General features: G+C 30.9%; 3 protein-coding genes across 3 annotated transcripts; 2 read left to right on the top strand and 1 right to left on the bottom strand.

Annotated features, from left to right (window-relative positions):
* Window positions 1–438: 438 nt before the first annotated feature.
* LOC110621047 lies at window positions 439–1,241 on the bottom strand. The gene has a single exon (XM_021765484.2). The coding sequence runs from the start codon at window positions 1,221–1,223 to the stop codon at window positions 561–563; it is 663 nt and encodes a 220-aa protein (XP_021621176.1). The 5' UTR covers window positions 1,224–1,241; the 3' UTR covers window positions 439–560.
* Window positions 1,242–5,872: 4,631 nt separating this feature from the next.
* On the top strand, window positions 5,873–6,480 carry LOC110629453 (arabinogalactan protein 12). The gene has a single exon (XM_021776428.2). The coding sequence runs from the start codon at window positions 5,997–5,999 to the stop codon at window positions 6,177–6,179; it is 183 nt and encodes a 60-aa protein (XP_021632120.1). The 5' UTR covers window positions 5,873–5,996; the 3' UTR covers window positions 6,180–6,480.
* Window positions 6,481–10,167: 3,687 nt separating this feature from the next.
* Window positions 10,168–11,094, top strand: LOC110623952. Its single transcript, XM_021768989.2, has one exon. The coding sequence runs from the start codon at window positions 10,168–10,170 to the stop codon at window positions 11,092–11,094; it is 927 nt and encodes a 308-aa protein (XP_021624681.2).
* The last annotated feature ends 8,505 nt before the right edge of the window (window positions 11,095–19,599 follow it).

The following is a 19,599-nucleotide window of genomic DNA, read 5'->3' on the forward strand; positions in this document are numbered from 1 at the left end:
AGCCTTCATACACTACACCAACCCAGCTGTCTAGCTAGATACCAAGGTGATCCCCAACAGAATGGCACATCTAAAACCAATCCACAATTGGTAATTAAACCTTTAATTTGTAAAATAGAAATTCTTGCACGCAGCTCTGAGTGTATACACTCATTCAATTTAAATTTGATATATTATCTAAATTAAAAGATATTATTCAAAATATAGTAGAATCTATATATTAATATGATATTTTAATTCTTAATCAATAGACTTTTTAAAATTAAAAAATTAATTAGTGAGTTTTCTATCTTACAGGAACTAAATAGTAATTTTTCCTTATTTTATTAAGATGATATGCTTAATGTACAGTAAGCAGCTTCTGCTAAAGGGTTATGCATGAATAATTCAAGTATTCAAAACTGAATAGTTAATTCAGAATAAACAAATGCAGAAGAATTCTGGATACGTATTAATTCACCTAACAAAAATCATCTCTACATGCATTTGTGTTCTCAGTTTCGTATACAAATTCATCAAAAACCCAAATTAACTAATAATTGAAAAAGAAGAAATATCATTCAGGTCTCAGTGGGCATCTCGAAACGACAGACAGGACAATAGTGGCTATTCTCTAGCCACTTGAGAATGCAGGTTCCATGAAAATGATGACCACAAGGCATGCTCGCTCCAAATTCAACAATCTCATCCATGCATATGCTGCAATTTTCATTCTCACCAACTTTCACACACTTCAGTATCCTTGACTTGCGAGCCGTTGGAACCATCCCATTGTTTCCTTCCATCATTCTTCTCTCATCCAACAGCGTAATCTTTTTGCTCGCTATCTTGAACTCCAGTGCCAAAACCTTGCGTTTCTTGGATATTCGGCAGCTAATCTGGTTAACTTTCTCCATTATATCTAAAACCAGTCTAACATGACAACGCGAGTCGACTCCAAGATGATCCAAAGTTGGCGAAATAGCCTTGAACAAGGCACGCTTGTTCTTGTTCTTGAAGAGGCTAAAATCAAACCAGAAACCAACAGAGGCTGGCTGCTCACGTAACCTGCGAAGAGTCGTTGGTGTGCCATCGGGTGAGAGGCAAATCCATCGGCGGTGGACATGGTAGGAGAGGTTGATGTAGACTTGAAATGATGATGCTCGGCGCAGGCGAAGGAGGTCTGTTTCTGATAGCTCCGATTGTGGGATTAGTCGGAGTGTTGAAAGGTGAATACGCTCCATGTATGAGAAAGGAAGAAACACAAGGAATTTGGATTTTGGAGGACGTTAATTTACTTGCCCTGCAAGTAATGCTTCTTAAAGCCTGACTTGGATTTGGATTTGAAGTCTCCTTTCCCGACGAGGCTTTCTCTGCTTTGCATCAATTAATGCTTCTTAATTTCAATTTATTTTAAATATTATTAACTAAATTGATTAAATAATTGAATAAATTAAATTATTCACTTTAATATACTTATAATATTAAAAGCGAATCCAAATTGTGCTGCTATATTTATAAATATCACGAATTTATTATTAATTATATTTATGAAAAAATATTTTTTAAAAAAATTACAAAATCTCAAATGTTTACCGCTAAATGTTTCTTTGGGCACTTCTGTTAAGCTCATTTTTTGTGCAATATTAGAATATATCAAACTAAGAGAAATTATAAGAGGCTTATCATGTTGAAAATTAAAATTATATATTAAGATTATGTTTATTTCATAGAAAATAATTTATATTTAAAAAATATTTTTTATAAAAAAATATTTTCTGTGAAAAATATATTTTAATGAGATATTTATTTTTTTATTGTTTAATTTTTAATTTAAAAAATAAAATTTATTAAAAAAATTGATATATGGAGATTTTAATAAAAACATAAAGATATGAAAAATTATACACATAATAAATATACACATAATATTACAAATATTATGTTACGAAAATTTCACCATTTATAAATTAATTTTATATTTTAAATATTTTTTAAATATTTTTATAATTTTATATATTAAAATTTTTTTATTATAAATAATTTTTTTATTAATTATTTAAAACTCACATTTTAATTTAATAATATTTTTTAATTTTTAACCTCTCATTAGTATTATATCATTTTAATTAAACGTTGTTTATCAAAACTACTTGACAGAATCTAAACAGAGGATAGTGTATAAATTAGAAATCTCAATCAAACACATATTTCTAGTAGGGGTGAGCAATATTCGGTTCAAATCGAAAAAATCGACCGAACCGAATCGATTTGAAAATTTGGTTCGATTTTTTATATATTTCGGTTCAGTTTGGTTTTTAATTTCAAAAATTTTGGTTATTTCAGTTCGGTTCGATTTTGATAAAAAAAACCAAAAAAATCAAACCGAACCGATTAGTGATAATAATATATTTTTTCAATAATATAGATAAATTAAATCATATTAAAATTAAAATATTTTAATTAAATTTTAAAATATTAAAAATAAAGTATAAAAAATAAAAAATTTATTAAAAATGAAACCGGTCAAACCGAACCGAATCGAACCGAATCAGACCGGTTCGGTTCAGTTCGGTTTTTGACCAAAATCGGTTCGGTTCGATTTTTATAAACACTAAAATTTCGATTTTTGGTTTATTCGGTTTGGTTTGATTTTGAACCGAACCGACCGAATGCTCACCCCTAATTTCTAGTGAACTCAAAAGCCATGTCATCCAAACTCCTGACGTCTTGTCTTTATTTTCATTTAAAATCCTTGTATATTATTTTATAAGCTCTGCATAATCTGCAAGAATCAGTTAAATGAGGCTAACTATTGTTTCTACAATATATAACCCATTAACCCATACTAAACATACCCTTAGTTTGGTGATGTTTAAAGAAAAGAAAATCCCACTAGATCAAAAAAAGAAAAAAAAAATGATAAAAATGCAAGAGAAGAAAACTAACAACAAAAATCAAGTAGGAATGAGTAATCGGTCAATTAGTTCAATTCAAAATCGAATAGAATTAGAAAAATTAAAATTCGAATTTCATGTTTCTTATAAAGTGAATCGAACAGAAATAATAAAAATTGAATTAAAGTGAACTAAAATAATTCAATCTGATTTGATTCAATTAATTAGTTAATCGTACTGATGGAACGATGCCATTTCACTCCAAAAAACTTATAACCCTGTTTACAAGCTTATTCATAGAACTCAACAAACACAATTTTTTACACCCAATTTATAGAGCATAAATTACAATCAACAGTCTAAAAAATTCCATCATCAAATAACTTACCATCAACAGTCAAAATTAAATCTCATATCACATGTATTAACACACACTCAACTGAAGTGAGTCATTGACGAGTCAATATAGCAAGAGACATTAGTAAGGAAAATAATTTTCATTCACATGAGCATGTTTTTAAGACAATAAAGTACGTCTTGCATATCACAAGTCTTTAACCCTAACCCTAACAGAAAGATCTGGAGGAGCTTCACGCAGTGCACATTTGAGTATCAACCTTCGAAGGCATCAATACAGAAACCTTGATAGCCAACATTTCATCATCAATACCTCTATATCTGAGGCTCAACCCTCAAAAGGATAACATGCAAGTTCAAACAACTCGATCAAAATGTAAGATCTAAAAGAGAGATGATTTGTATCTCCAAGAGTAGGGACCAAAGCTAAGGAGAGAAGAAAACTAAATGACATAGAGAAAAACATCAATGAACGGTAACTGCATGAGGGTGGTAACTAGAGCTCCGCTTACTCACCGGTGATTGAGAGTCACTAATAATAGTAGAAAGCCTGATATCGACTCTAAGAGAATAGTCACCACCAAACAAAGTCCTCCTTCCAATTTTTTTTTATCCATCCGGAACAATAGATAAACAAATATAAATAAAATAATACACACCTCCTATTCGAAAGAGGAGAAAAAATCCACAGATTTAGACGAGAAAAAAGAAGACTTTCCCGTCTGAAAAGAGCAGAAAAAGCTGTGATTCCGACTGAGGACTAGTTCCTCAGATAGAAAAAAGATAGAGAGAAGTGGTTAAACTACTCTATATACACTGAGTTAAAGCTTTTTAACACTTAGTATTGTACATTTCATACTTTTATATAGAGAATCTTAGGATGGAAAATTTTTCAATTAATCCCATTGATTTTGTTAATTCAGTTAAAAATAAGAGGGGAGAATTTCTAATAGAATTAGATTGATTTTTTTCTAATAATCGGAGATTTTAAGTTTAAATTTTAAATATGAAACACTTTAATATTTGAAAATGAATATTTTACTCTCTTAATGGATAAGTCGGCACAAATTCAATTGACACAAATTCAATTAGTAATATTTTGCAATTTTAATTATTAATAATTATTCTAATAATAATTAGTCAAATATTATAAAAAAATAATTTTTCATAATTTTTAAATATTAGCATTGCGACTGAGGCTAAATATTTTTATTAAAATTATTATTAAATAGAGATTAAATCAAAAGATTAAATATTATATTTAATTATTAATTTTAAGAAATGATCAACACTTCAATTTTTTCTTTAAAAAAATCTCAACTTATTCTCAGTTTTTCATTTTTTTTTTGATATTATTAACTTCTATTAAAATTTAAATTTAAAATGATTAATCTTAAAAACCACTCAAACATCAATAAATTAAAGCACTTGAATTCTTTTTTCAATAATAAAAGTAAATTTTAAAAGAATTGCTAATAATTAATTCTATTTATAAGCCATACCAATGATTAAGTCCACACAAACCATGTTGGAAAGCACATGGTAGGTTTAGCATAAACAATTCCATTCAACCACCAAACCTTTTGGAAATCCTTTTCAAACAACTCATTCATCTTAAAAAATAAAAAACAATAATGATTGTGATTTCAAAAATTTTTTTCCCACACATATATCAGCAAAAACCAATCATAAAATTTGGGTAAATTATAAAATAATTTATATAAATTATCATAATTAATTACTTAACTTTTATACTTTGAGATTATATTTAAAAAATTCTTACTATTTCATTATGTCATCTATTTTATTTTTTTTATTATAATTTTGATAATATCGATAAGGGATTTAATAGTTCGGTTCAGTTTAAAATTAAATCGAATTAAATAAATTAAAAATTAAAATTTTTGATATTTATAAAAATCAAATCGATTTTAATTAAAAATTAAATCGAATCAAATCAGTCTGATTCGATTTGACTTAATTCAGTTAGATCGATTTGAATTTTTAATACTTTTTTATTTTTTACACATTATTTTTAATATTTTAAAATTTAATGAAAATATTTTAAATTTAATATAATCTAATCTCTCTGTATTATTAAAAATAATATATTATTATTATTAATAAGTTCAGTTCGATTTTTTTAATTTTTTTCTGATCAATACCAAATCGAATCGAAATAACTGAAATTTTTGAAATTAAAAATTAAACTGAACCAAAATGAATAAAAAATCGAATCGAAATTTTAAATGAACTCACTTCGATCGATTTTTTTAATTTAAACCAAATACTGCTTGCCACAAATAATATTTGTTCAAGAAATATTTTCAATTTAAGAAAAAAAAAGAAAATTTAACAATATATTTTTATTTATTTTTAAAAGTTAATTTAAATAAACTACGTGATTGGTGAAACCAAATTATAAAAATTATTTAATCTGATTAACAGTTAACTATTTTATAATTTATCTACCTTCCAAAACAGCAGGTGAGCAGACAACAAAAAAAAAATCATAATGCCAGCTGTATGGGAAACCTTGTCCCCTGCCGCCACCCTGTCTTTGCTTCTCTCTTAACGTTCGCTTTCTCTCTCTTCCTTCTCTCCCCCCATATATAAACCAATCCATAAACCAAACGAGCCCTTGTCATCTCTTCTTCTCTCTACCATTCCTCTTTTCTACACAATCCATCTTAAAGAGGAGTCTTAGACCCTGATTCTCCTTTCAAAATTTTATTTTCCTGCGAAAATATTATTTTCCAAGATATGGAAGCAATGAAGATGAAGGTTTTGGTCATTTTGATGGTTGTGTTGATGGCTTTCTCCGCCATGCAAATGGCAGCAGCAGCAACTGATGCACCAGCACCAAGTCCTACTTCTGATTCCTCTGCTTATATTCCCGCTTTGTTTGCATCTTTGGCTGCTCTTGCTTTTGGGTTCTTCTTTTAAAACTAGCATCATTTAATTTCTTTGTGCTGCTCTTGTTTCTCATATCTATCACTCAATTTTCTTGCTTTTTCTCTTGTTATTAATCCCATTTTGGATATTGAGGGAGGCAAAAGAATGAGAGGAAAGAAATGGGTAGTGCTTGTTTAGAGTTAATCTGGATGATTATTGTTAACTGTGGAATTGGGTTGAGTGATTGATTTATTTTGGTGTCTTCTTGTATTGTATTCATTATGATTTAATTACCGGCAGTAATATTGGATTTAAAATCGATTGAATTAAATTAATTTAAATTTTAATTTAATTTTTTATTTATTTTAATTTAATTTAATTTTTAATTTTAAAAATTTTAATTATTTTGATTTAATTTAATTTTAATAAAAAATTAAAAAAATCAAATCAAATCGATTTTTAATAACATGAAGAAATTAGATTATATTAAAATTAAAATATTTTAATTAAATTTTAAAATATTAAAAATAAAATGTAAAAAATAAAATATTTATTAAAAATTTAAATCGAATCAAATTAAATTGAATTAGAGCAATTCAGTTTGATTAAATTTTTTACTAAAATCGATTCGATTCGATTTTTATAAATATCAAAATTTTTATTTTTATTTTTCCTAAATACCTAATTTCCCAAACTTTTCAAAAAAAAAAAAATCAATTTACCCATCAAAACTTTAGCTTCATCCTAACTTTTAACCTTCAAACTATAAAATAATTTATGTAATTTTTATAATTTATGTATCATAAAAATTAAATTATTTATAAATTAAAAAAGTAAATGAAATAAAATAAAAATTGATGAGAATGGGTGGGTAAATTATATTTCGCTTTTTTCCTTTTCTTTAGGAGGATATGTCGTGTGTAGGGGTGAGCATTAGGTCGGTTCGGTTTAAAATCGAATCGAACTGAATAAACTGAAAATTGAAATTCTAGTGTTTATAAAAATCGAACCGATTTTGATCAGAAAACGAATCGAACCGAACCGGTCTGATTCGGTTCGATTCAGTTCGGTTTGATTGATTTCAATTTTTAATAATTTTTTTAGTTTTTACACTTTATTTTTAATATTTTAAAATTTAATTAAAATATTTTAATCTTAATATAATTTAATTTCTCTATATTATTGAAAAAATATATTATTATTACTAATCGGTTCGGTTCAATTTTTTCTAATTAAAATCAAATCCAATCGAAATAACTAAAATTTTTGAAATTAAAAATCGAACCGAACCAAAATGTATAAAAAAACCGAACCAAATTTTTAAATCAATTCGGTTCGATCAATTTTTTCATTTTGAACCGAATACTGCTCACCCCTAGTAGTGTGGGATTTGAGGATTAGGATAATAAATCCAACCTTATTGATTCCACTGACGATGAAATCGGAGGATTTGATTAATCTGTTAATGTTTTAATATTTGAAGGAAAATGTAAGAAGAATTATATGTTTTTTTAATTTGTATTAAAATAATATTTTATAATATTAATAATTTTTAAATATAATTAAAAAATATAAGTATAGTAAATAAAATATAATTATTAATTAATACTTTTTATAATATTTTTATAAAAAATTATAAAAAAAAATAATTTAATTTCATTGATTTTTCATTTTAAAATTTACTATTTAATTTATATTAAAATAATATTTTATAATATAATTTTTATATTAATATTTTTTAACGGCATCTATGATAAGTACGCCTGATACAAGATTAAGAATATTCCTACAAGCATGTGATCCACTAACTAATAAGCTATATATATTAGCCACGAATCAGTATATTTGGTATTTAATTTGACCGAATTATAATAAGATAAATTTAAATAGTTATAATTAAATTTAAAATAGATTTAATTTTAAAAATTAATATTCTAATTCGGATTAAATTAGAATTTTATTTATAGTTATCCACCGTTAAAATTTATTTATATAAATAATTAATTTAATATAAAAAATAAAAATTATTTTTTAATTTTTAAAATATAGTATAATTAATAAATTTATCTCTCTATTTTTAAAATTTAACACTTTTATTTTTGAGATTTAATTCCGTTAAAATTTAAAATTTTTTCGTAAAAAATTTATGTTAAGTCAATAATTTTTATTTGATGAAAAGAAGAATAATAAATATAATCCTAAAAATATCCAAATCAATAATAAAATGAAAAAATTACTATTTAATCCTTATAATATAGAAAAACTCGCTATTTAGTCTTTTAATTTTGAAAAATTTACATTTTAAAAAGTTTACTAATTAGTTTCTCTATTAATTTTATCATTAAATATTTTACTATTTAGTTTCTATAATTTAGAAAAAAATTATTAGCTGGTCTCTCAAATTATTAAAAAGTTTACTAATTAGTCCCTCCATATTAAGGGTATTTTAGATTTTTTTTTATAATACTTAATGACTATAATTAATTGAAAAACTAACTAGTACATTTTTTAAAATATCAAAGAAGTTTTAATGAATTTTTCAAATAGCGCGCAGTAATTGACAGAGAGCGCATCACAAAAGCAATTCTATTGAGTTTTAAATTTTTTATTTTTAACAATTTAAATTTTATATATTTTAATTTTTATTATCTTTCCTGAATTTAAATTTTAAATTTATTGAAATTTTTATTTGTTTATGGAGATTGAGTTTGAGATTTTTATCCTTAAATTTTGATGAAATTAAATTTTAGGGACTAAAATATTAAATTCAAAAAATAGAAGAATAAATCTGTTAATTATGTAATATGTTAAGGACGAAAATATATTTTTTCTTTAATTTTTTGAGAAAATGACATATAAATTTATAGAAATTAAATTACAGGGATTACAGTGTTGGATTTTATAAATAGTAATTCGGTCATTTTTTTCTATCACTAACAACATTTTTAATGGAGCTGACTTCTAATTTTGACGGAATTAAATCTCAAAAACAAATGTGTTGAATTTTAAAAATAAAAAGACAAATCCATTAATTACGCTATATCTTGGGAACAAAAAGTAATTTTTTCAATTTAAAATGGTTAGAAAGAAAATTTACTTTTTTATTATATATGATAATATACTTTAATAAAAACTTCATTTTATATTTTAAAAATTATAATTTAAATACTATTTTTTTATCCATTATAAAAAATAAATAATTCATTGTTTTATATTCAACAATTATTCTCGAACTATTGTTATTGATCTATATAAAGCAATAATTTACAATCTAGCTACCTTATACTTATTTTTGTAGTAATATCGAAAAATATATATTTTGTCTACATGATTGTATTTTTCCTTTCGTTTCTCTATGGCAACCATATATGCTTAGAAACTTTCTATAATTTCCACTTGTGAAAAAAAAAAAAGAAAAAGAAAAAGAAAAGGGAAATTGTTACAACGATCAGGAAAAATAATAATTTGTATAGTACTAATATCATTCAAAGATTTTTTTTTTATTATTATTATAGTTTGAAAACAAACTTGCTAATTAATCTCTTGGAAAAAAAATTGAAATTTGGAGAAGATTTAGCGAAAATCTTGCACTGATCACTAAAGATGGTTTTTCAATTCAGAGACAGCCATTGGGTTGTTTCACAGCTTCTAAATTTAGCCATCAAACCAGCCTGTAAAATTGATGACAGCAACTGCAGGCAGTTAAATTAATTTAGAATACCAGAAAGGAAGAAAAAAACAACTTATGTTTCAGACACCTGTCTGACAACCTAACCTTAGTTGCAATGAAATCCTCTGAAGTTAATTTCTTCAATATCATTTCATTTCTTAGTATTAGATTCCAGGGAATTTCAAATCTATAATTTCTTTCTCACGCAGAATATTTCTATTCATATGCCTGCAAATTCAATTACATTTCCATTTCATCTGCATATTCTGTGCATTCAATCAACTTTTGGCATTGTTCAAGAAAGCTTGTCACCTTTCAGGTGCCGTATAAAATCCAGGCCAACCCTCTGAGGTTAGTAGGTACCTGAAAATGCATAATCATCTATCGGGAGCCGAACCATTTCCGGTTCCAAGACCGTCGCCGCTGTCATCCGAGAAAGAAACTGAGGATCAATCAACAAACAAAGCTCCTCAAAGTTGTGTCATCCTTACCTATGACGCCAACGTAGCAGAATCCTCTCGCCTCGTAACAGTGACATGGAACAAAAACCTTATGAACTATTCTCTTACAATTAGCGTTGAAAACTTTTCAAATGAAAATCCTTACATTTGCAAGATTGATTTAAAGGGTTGGCAGTTTTGGGGAAGAAAAGGTATAAAATCCTTCCAAGTTGATGGAAAACGAGTAGAAATTTACTGGGATTTTCGACATGCAAAATTTACGAACAATCCTGAGCCTTCCTCGGATTATTATGTGGCTCTAGTTTATGATGAAGAGGTTGTCCTAATGCTCGGAGATTTAAAGAAAGATGCTTACAAAAGAACTAAAAAAAGACCATCGTTGATAGAACCAATATTGTTGTGCAAGAAAGAAAATGTTTATGGGAAGAAAATATTTTGCAGCAAAGCAATGCTACACAATGAGAAGAAAGAACACGACATTGTCATAGAAATGTCATCAGGGATTGGTGATCCTGAGCTGTGGATCAGCATTGACAGCTTTGAGGTAATTCATGTAATGAATTTGAATTGGAGATTTAGAGGGAATGAGAAAGTGACTATGGTGGACGATGTGGTGGTAGAGATTTTCTGGGACGTCCATGATTGGTTGTTTAATAGCTCAGCATCAGCAGCCATGCAGGGCAATGGGTTGTTCATTTTCAAGCCTGGATTGGCAGGTTCTGACTCTAAGATTAATCCAAAAGGAGATGATGGTATTGGTGTGAGGTATGATTCGCCAGCAGAGAGGAGTGCTTCAGAGTTTTTTCATGTGATTTACGCTTGGAGAATTGATTAAGGAAATATTGGGAATTAAGTAGATTACTTGATTTGTCTTTTACCTGATTATATATATGTATACACCTTTCAGCTGCAATTCTATTGATATTTCATACCTAAAAAGCACAAGAGTATATTCTATCTAAAAATTATGGGGTTAAATGAATCCTTGATTCGTTAAAATTATTTCGAACTTGAGTAGAACTCGAATTTTATTTATTTTAAACATGGGCTAAATATCAATTAACTCAGACTTAATTTCATTTAATAAATTAAATGAGTCAAGACAAGTCGAACTCTTATTGAGGCAATCTAGAATGGTTCACAAATGACTTGATTTTTTTTATAATTTTAATAACTTTTTATTTAAACTTAATAAGTTTAAAGCTAAATGAGCTTTAGTTAAATAAGTATATGCATGAGCATGGTTATGAACTTAAAAAAAAACAAGCTCTCGAATTTTAATCAGTCGAACATCTGCATAGGGTGCAATCACCAAGCTAATTCAAGTATTACAAAGCTCAAGCTCCTCATAAAAATACGAAGACTCAAATTTAAGCTTGGTTCTCTTATGATATTATAAATAGGGCTGTGCAATGTCGGTTCGGTTCCGAACCGAATCGAACCGATAAAATCGAAAACTGAATTGTTAAAATTTTAAAAACCGAAAAAACCGATTATGAAGATATAATCGAACCGATAAAAATTGATTCGGTTCGATTCGGTTCAGTTCAAACCGAAATCTGCAAAGGAATTATTAGTTTCTGTAAATTAAATAGCAAGAAATTTCTATACCACCAAATACTGAAGTTGCTAAATTCCTGCAGAAAAAGCTTAAAATTTATACATTGAACCTAATTTTACAACACAACACAAGAATTAAAAAAAAAAAAAAAACAGATCATCTGGGTTCTAACGTTGTTCCTTTTTTCCTACTCTGTCTTGTCTCTTTTGCGCGCTCTCAGCAGAGCGAGGATGCCGACGTGATGATGCCGCCGTGATGCTTAAACTCAGAGACAGCCTCGGCAATCCGTCAAATTTAGGATGGTCTGGTTCTGACCCATGTAGCAGCTGGGCTCATGTGGCGGCGAAACTCAACAAATCAATAGGGAGGGAGGGAGGGAAAGAGATCGATAGGGAGCGATTCGTGAATTTGTTCAGCAGATCGACGGAAAAGAAGACACTGAAAGAGGACAGACAGTCGACGGTCGGCGGCGATACTCAGCAAATCGACGGGAAAGAGGTTGATGGTCGACGGTCGACGAGAAAGAGATTGACGATCACGTGAAAGAGAAAGAGATTGATGGGATTTGATGATTGATTTGTTAGGGATTCGACTATGAGAGTGTGGAGAGGCCAGAGGGAGGAATCGGGAGAATAGGGATTCGGGGGTGGAATCGGGAGATTGGAGAATGTGGAGAACGCTTGGGGCCGAAAGGGATGGAGGGGGTTGGGGTGCTGGGTTGGGTACGAGAGGTCAGGGCTCGGGCTCGGGCCTAGCCACTAAATCGATTTTTTCGGTTTGATCGGTTATTTAACATGTTTAAACCGAATCAAACTGAAAACTGAATAATTTTAAATATATTAATCGAATCAAACCGATCGTTCCGACTAACCGAACCGATAAACCGAAATCAACCGGTTCGGTTCGATTTTTCGGTTTAGATCGAAATATGCTCTCCCCTAATTATAAACTCAACCTCCTCAACAAGTTGGTTTGTAAGCAATTCTATAAGCTAGTTATCGAGTCTATTTATAAACTCGAAAACGAGCTGAGTTCACGAAATTTAACTGCTATTGAATTGAAATTTGGCTTAATTACTAAATAAGCCTAAAAATCGAGTTTAAGTTTAGCTTATTTACAAAACGAGTGAGCCTAATTGAATTTTTATCGATTTGAGTCTCAAATATCTTATAAAAAGTTTTGTTTATTTACACCCTATTAAAAATAACTACAAAATACTATAGAAAGAGATGATTATAATTAAGAGTTTGTCACAAAGAATAAATAAAGATAATAAGTGAATTATAAGGCATTTAAATTTAAGAAAATCACATTAGTCTTATCTTTATCATCTTACCCTTATATATACATCTGTGTCGTGACCAAAATTTTGCACACACAAATTTCGCATATGGAATTTAAAGACAATAAAGCAGTGAACAAATACGAATTTAATAATAAAAGTAGGGTTCGATCACTAATGAATGATTTCTTAAAATAAAGAAATTCAATCCTTTAATTATTTCCTCTGATATGTGTGATTCAAGAGTTTAAAAGGTATCAGTAAAGAAGACCTCTTCGATTTAGAAAAGCAGGACTTGTAGGTTTGGCAGTCTCAATGCTTGGGTGGAAGTTTTGTAGAGTCGTAGTTTATAGCTTTGGCAAAGTTTCTTCGACTTGAGACTTAATTTTTTTTATTATTATTATTGATAAAGGAAAGGGATAAAAGGTAGAGAGATCCCACCGGACGTGCAAAAAATTTATATATGCAAACTATGTGTTTACAATTTAAAGAAAAGAAAACAATCAACAAATATCAATTTAATAAAAAAAGCAAGGCTTCAATCTCTAATGAAGGATTTCTTGAAACTAAGAAATTTAATCCTTCGATATTAAATGTGACACGATAAATAATGCAGAAGGTTCAGTAGGTGAAGCGACGTGAGTGGCAAAGAACCAATCTTGCAGGGCTATGTGTCTTGGACCTCGATAGGAGATATCACCTTCGAATCTGAAGAAACAAAGACTAGTTATGGGGGATCTCTGATGTTACATAACATCTGCGCAAAGTAAGTTATGATATGTCACAACAGAACAGGGGTCACGTGGCAAGAATCTAATAAGTAGAAAACATGGTTTCACTATACGAGGAGGAGACCCGGATACTTTAACACCCGGACTATCGTCAAGACACGCCATCCTCGAATAGGCGAGTCTTGACATAGAATTACCATTATCAGGCATATTCCCATTTCACCGAAGATCGCGGAATTACCAACCTAATTAGCCGATGATATTCATTATCGAGCAACCGGCCAAATCATCGCCAGATTTTCAGGAAACACTATATTTATCTTCATCCTCTCACAGTATGAAAGGAGAACGATCCCAAAAGTAAAGGTATGTTGTTCTCTAACACTAAAATTGTAAGCAATTCGTTGTGTTCTCTCTACTTGTCATGATACTAACTTGAGCGTCGGAGTGGCTGTCGTGACTACCCACCACCACCTCACATTTTCTCCATTGCAAGTTCTAACCAATCATAGCATAGTTCCATTCCGGCCACGTCACCAATCTACTCTCAGCTACATCAATAACTAAACAAATAGAATTTATTTATTTTTTATTTTTATTTATAACTCAATAAAAAATTTTAATTTAATAAATTTAAAATTATATTTTTATTTTTTATTTTCCTCGTGGATCCAAGATATAACAATTTTGATGGGACACAAATGTGAAATAAATCGTTTATGATGAAAGTACCCATGATCTTGGAATGAAAATCTGCAAAATAGATAAAAGGGGCTCGAGGTGTCAAGGTCCGAGAGGATTCAGAGACAAAAACTATAATTTTCCAACAATGGAATTTCTAGGGAACAATATTAGGGAAAATTAGTATAAAATAGTAGGAAGTTGAGGGCTGAGTCAATTCTTTGTAATTACTTTTCATGTATATAATTAGGGAGTGTATTATCTGAGACATTGATGTCTACTCCTGCCATATGTCATTTTGTTCCTAAGGCTTTTTAGAGGGGGTGACTAGTTGACCACTAGTGAGGAATTGGCCCAGCTGGGCATCGTAGGCATATGTGTCTATGTACTTTCCCTTCGCTCCTTATAAATCGTCCACCCTATCTACAAGTAGTGCGAGAATCATTGTTGTGATTGTGTAATTACTATTTTGCCCCTGGAATAAAATAAGTAGTGCATTCATTAAATCTCTAAGCTTGACTGATATGATTGTGGTGTTGTGTTGTTGTACTTAATTACTTATCGACTTACAAGCATTTTAGCTATGTGAAGCTAATAGATGCTTTAGGTTTATGCAAGTAACGTGTAAATACCTCGGCTGACTTGTCTTGATAGAGTTCAAGCCAAGTGTTGCACAATCCCGAACAAGTGTCAAAATACAGGCCCGTGACAGTTGGTATTAGACCGAGAAAGATCTGTGAGCAGTATAAAGAAATGAAAGAATTACATGATTTGATTCCCTAGAAAAAAGGGTTGAGGAGTTGTTTGATTGGGTGAATGAGTGCCCAACCTAAGAAGAGATGTCCCTTGCTTTTGAGCAACGAGATAAGTGAATTGAGGTGCCAGAGAAGAAAAATGCATACTTGGAAGTGAAAAAAGAGTACCTTTTGGCTGTGGTAGCCAAGTTCTTTGGGGGTGAAGGTGAGCATAAAGAGTATAAGGCCACCCAAAATCCTATTAAGAGAAATGGAGATGAGGATGTGCCAAGAGAGCCTGAGGCCATCCAAAACCTTTTCAAGAGGAATAGAGGTGAGGGTGTTTCATAGAGCTTGAGGCCACCCAAAATCCTACTTACCAAACGTTCTCGCGATGCCCGATTAAGTAACTTGGAAAGCAGAGTTGTTGAACTGGAGGCAGTGGCCTCTCATATGGGAGAGATCATGGATTATTTAAGTCCTTTACGACTTCTCATGACAATCTTACAGGAACTGCAGTTGAGTTCAAAGATGGGGTCAAAGAGTCAGTTAATGACATTCATAGCGAGTTGCAACTATTAAAGAGTGAAGTGAAGGTATTAATGAGAATCATCAGCAAGTCGATACTAAAAGCCTATAAGTTGTCTGATCCTAAAGTTTCAGAGCCAAAGGCTTCTGGAGGGGTTCGAGATGCTAAAGAGGTAGAGAACTTCCTCCTTGATATAGATTTATTCTTTAAAGCTTGCAGGAATTGATGATGGGTTCAAAGATGGGGTCAAAGAGTCAATTAATGACATTCGTAGCGAGTTGCAGCTATTAAAGAGTGAAGTGAAGGTGTTAATGAGAGTCACCAGTAAGCCAATACTAAAAGCCTATGAGTTGTCTGCGCCTAAAGTTCCAGTGCCAAAGGCTTTTGGAGGGGTTCGAGATGCTAAAGAGGTAGAAACTTCCTCCTTGATATAGAGTTATTCTTTAATTCTACAAAACGTAATTCTGAGAAAGAAAAGTTAAATATTGTATCCTTATACCTAGTTGACGATGTGAAGCTGTGGTGGAGGAATAGAGTTGAAGATATAAAAGGCGAACAAAGTGTGATTGATTCTTAGGATACCTTTAAGAAGGAATTGAAGGTTCAATTCTACCCTGAGCATGTGTCTCTGAATGCTCGATGGAAACTAGGGGAGTTATAGAAAAGGGGTTCGATTCGAGATTATATAAAGGAGTTCTTAGCACTGATGTTGAACATAAAAACTTAGACAAGGATGATAAGTTTCATAACTTTATGAAAGGGTTGAAACCCTAGGCTCGAAATGAGTTAATGAGGCAGCAAGTGAAAGATGTCAATGCAGCCATAGCGCGATAAAAAGTATGGATGACTTTACTGGCAATGAGTTCAAGAGGAAGTTCAACTCCTTGGTCAATTAGGGTAGTCGCCCGAACAAGTGAACCAAGGCACTAAGTGGGGGAGTGGATCAAAGTGATCTACGTGCCAATGGGACAAACACATACTAGTCACGTAATCTTGGGAAGAGTCAGAACATTAAGGGAACACGGAGTGTCTCAAATAACAACCCAATGGTCCAACATAATCCTATAAAGTGTTTCTTATGTAACAAGCTATATCATTTTGTAGAATGTCCACATAAAAAGGCCCTAAATGTCTTGAGGGTGATTCAAGGAGATGAGGACTATGTAGGAACAGGAGAATCTAATGCCTGAATCGAGGATCTACCCGAGATAGGAGCTTTGTGCTTTAATGGGGCCTTTAAAAAGCAATATATGGGGCCCACAATGGAGAAAGGGTTGATATGCATAGACATATAGATTAATGGAGAAGAAATAAAAGCCTTGGTGGATACAAGAGCTACTGACAACTTTATGGTAGATACCTTAGCGACAAGGTTGAAGTTGATGGTGTAGAAAGATGTTGGGAAGGTAAAGGCAATCAATTCCAAGTTTTTGGACATGGTGGAAGTGGCGTCCGATGTATCTTATCAGCTAGGTTTATGGAAGGGAGTGATGGACTTCACAGTAACTCCTTTTTATGACTTTGAAGTGGTAATTGGAATATAGTTTCTTCGAGTCGCACGAGTGATTCCTATTCCCATTGCAAATTGTCTTGTGATGATGGGGAAGAAACATGCAATATTCCCATAAGGAGAAGTCCTAGGAGTAAGGTTCTGAAGTGAGATTATCTTGAGCACCTTCCACAAAATAACAACTCTCAAGGCTGTAAGATGAGTACTAGTAGGAATAAGTGGATGGATGAGTTAGTTATCATTTATTATTGTTATGATTTCCTTTTGAGAACTATTTGATAATAGCATGTAAATTATGAATGTTATCGTTTTGGTTCTATATTCATTTTTTTTCTTTTATTATAAAGTGTTTTCTCACCATTAGAAAGTAAATGCAGTGAAACTGATGGCATAACTAAGGAGTATACTTCAGCAAACTTCTACGGTTGAATTAATAGAGTGTCCTATTTGCTTCTAGTACAATTTGCCTTATTAGTTATTTTGGTATAACCTTGCTACTGATGGGTTTCTTTCAAGTTTGTCGTAGATTAATCACCTTCAATATCTTACTTGTCATGTGAGTTTTATGAGAGCCTTATGATGGGATAGAGAAATTGAAGTAAAAGAGCAGAAGGGGACCAGAGCCTATGGAGATGGAACAAGGAAACACGTGAAGGAGGAAGCGAGTGTAAGTCGAAGCCACATAACTTGGAGCAACAACGTGTTGAGAGGGGAGTACTAGCCATCAAGGGAGATGTTGAAGAATGATTAATCACTCAAAAGTAGTAGAAAATAGCATGAAGCAAAGGTACATCACCTTAGTGAGCTCAGATGTTGAAGAATGATTAATCACTCAAAAGTAGTAGACAATAGCATGAAGCAAAGGTACATCACCTTAGTGAGCTCGTATAGAAGACTGAATACCAATCTCCAATCACATTTGCAGAAGATTGAAGCTTCAGAAACTCAATCAATAAGACAAATTTTGGCAAGACCAAAAATTTTGAAGATTGAAGACCATTGTGTCAAGAATGATCCTTATAGAAGTCCATCAAAGTTGGAAGACAGAATCAAGCATCTAAGCCGAAGATTGAAGATTTTCATCATGCTCAGTCGAAAAGTTTAAGCGGGGCAATGTCAGAGCCAGTGTTATCAAAGCAAGAGGCGACCTAAGTTGATAGAGGCTCTTATCGCCTTAGGCGAGAGGTAAGAGGCAAGGCGACGCCTTTTTCAAAACGCCTTTTTAAATAAGGCGATGCCTTTTTGAAAAAGGCGAGAAAGCCAAAAATTTTTTATATAGTTTAAATATACATGTACATATAGGTATAATATACCATCAACAATAGTTTATTTAACTAAATATTAATTTCTTAATATTTATAATATTTATTATAGATTAATATTTTCAATATTCATATTTTATTTTCATATTTCTAATACCTAGATAATTTATTATATAAAGCAAGGCAAAAGCAAAAAAGAGAAGAAAAAGTCAAAACATTCTGTCTTTTATTCTTCCAAGAAGAAAAAGTAACTTTTAAATATTATTCAACTATTTTCTCTCCTATCGAGATCTCCTTCCTCTTCTTCTTCTTCTTTTCAAAGATTTTGCACTCTTTTTTTCTCTTTTTCTTCTCATTGTTGAAGCAGAAAAAAGGAGGCATCTCCTGAGCCTGGCGTCTCACCATATGAGGTGCTCGCCTTAACTGGAGGCGTCTCGCCTCGCCTAGCACCTTCCGTCGCCTTTAACAACACTGGTCAAGGCCGAGAGGCTTCAGAGACCAAAACTGTAATTTTTTAATAATAAGATTTTTGAAAAATAATATTATAAAAAATTAGTATAAAATAATACGAAGTTAAAAATTGAGTCGATACTTTATAATCCCTTTTTTATATATTTATTCTGAGACATATTGATGCTCATGTTACATATCATTTTGTTCCTAAGACTCTGTAGATGGTGAGTGACTAGTTGACCACTAACGAGGTTTGAGTCCAACTGGACATCATAGGCTTATATGTCCCTATACTGCGTCTCCACTCCTCGTAAATCGTCCCTTCTATTTATAAATAGTATAAAGATTATTGTTGTGATTGTGCAATGACTATTTTGCTCTTAAAATAAAATAATAGTACATCTATTAAATCTCTAAGCTTGATTGATATGATTGCGATGTTGTGTTGCTGTGCTTAAATACTTATCGTCTTACAAGCATTTTAGCTATGTGAAGCTAGTAGATGCTTTTGGTTTATGCATGTGACGTACCTCGTTTGACTTGTTTTGATAGAGTTCAAACCAAGTGCTGCAAGGTCCCAAACAAGTGCCAAATTAT

This window comes from Manihot esculenta, chromosome 1, assembly GCF_001659605.2.
Source record: "Manihot esculenta cultivar AM560-2 chromosome 1, M.esculenta_v8, whole genome shotgun sequence".
Taxonomy (NCBI): Eukaryota; Viridiplantae; Streptophyta; class Magnoliopsida; order Malpighiales; family Euphorbiaceae; genus Manihot; species Manihot esculenta.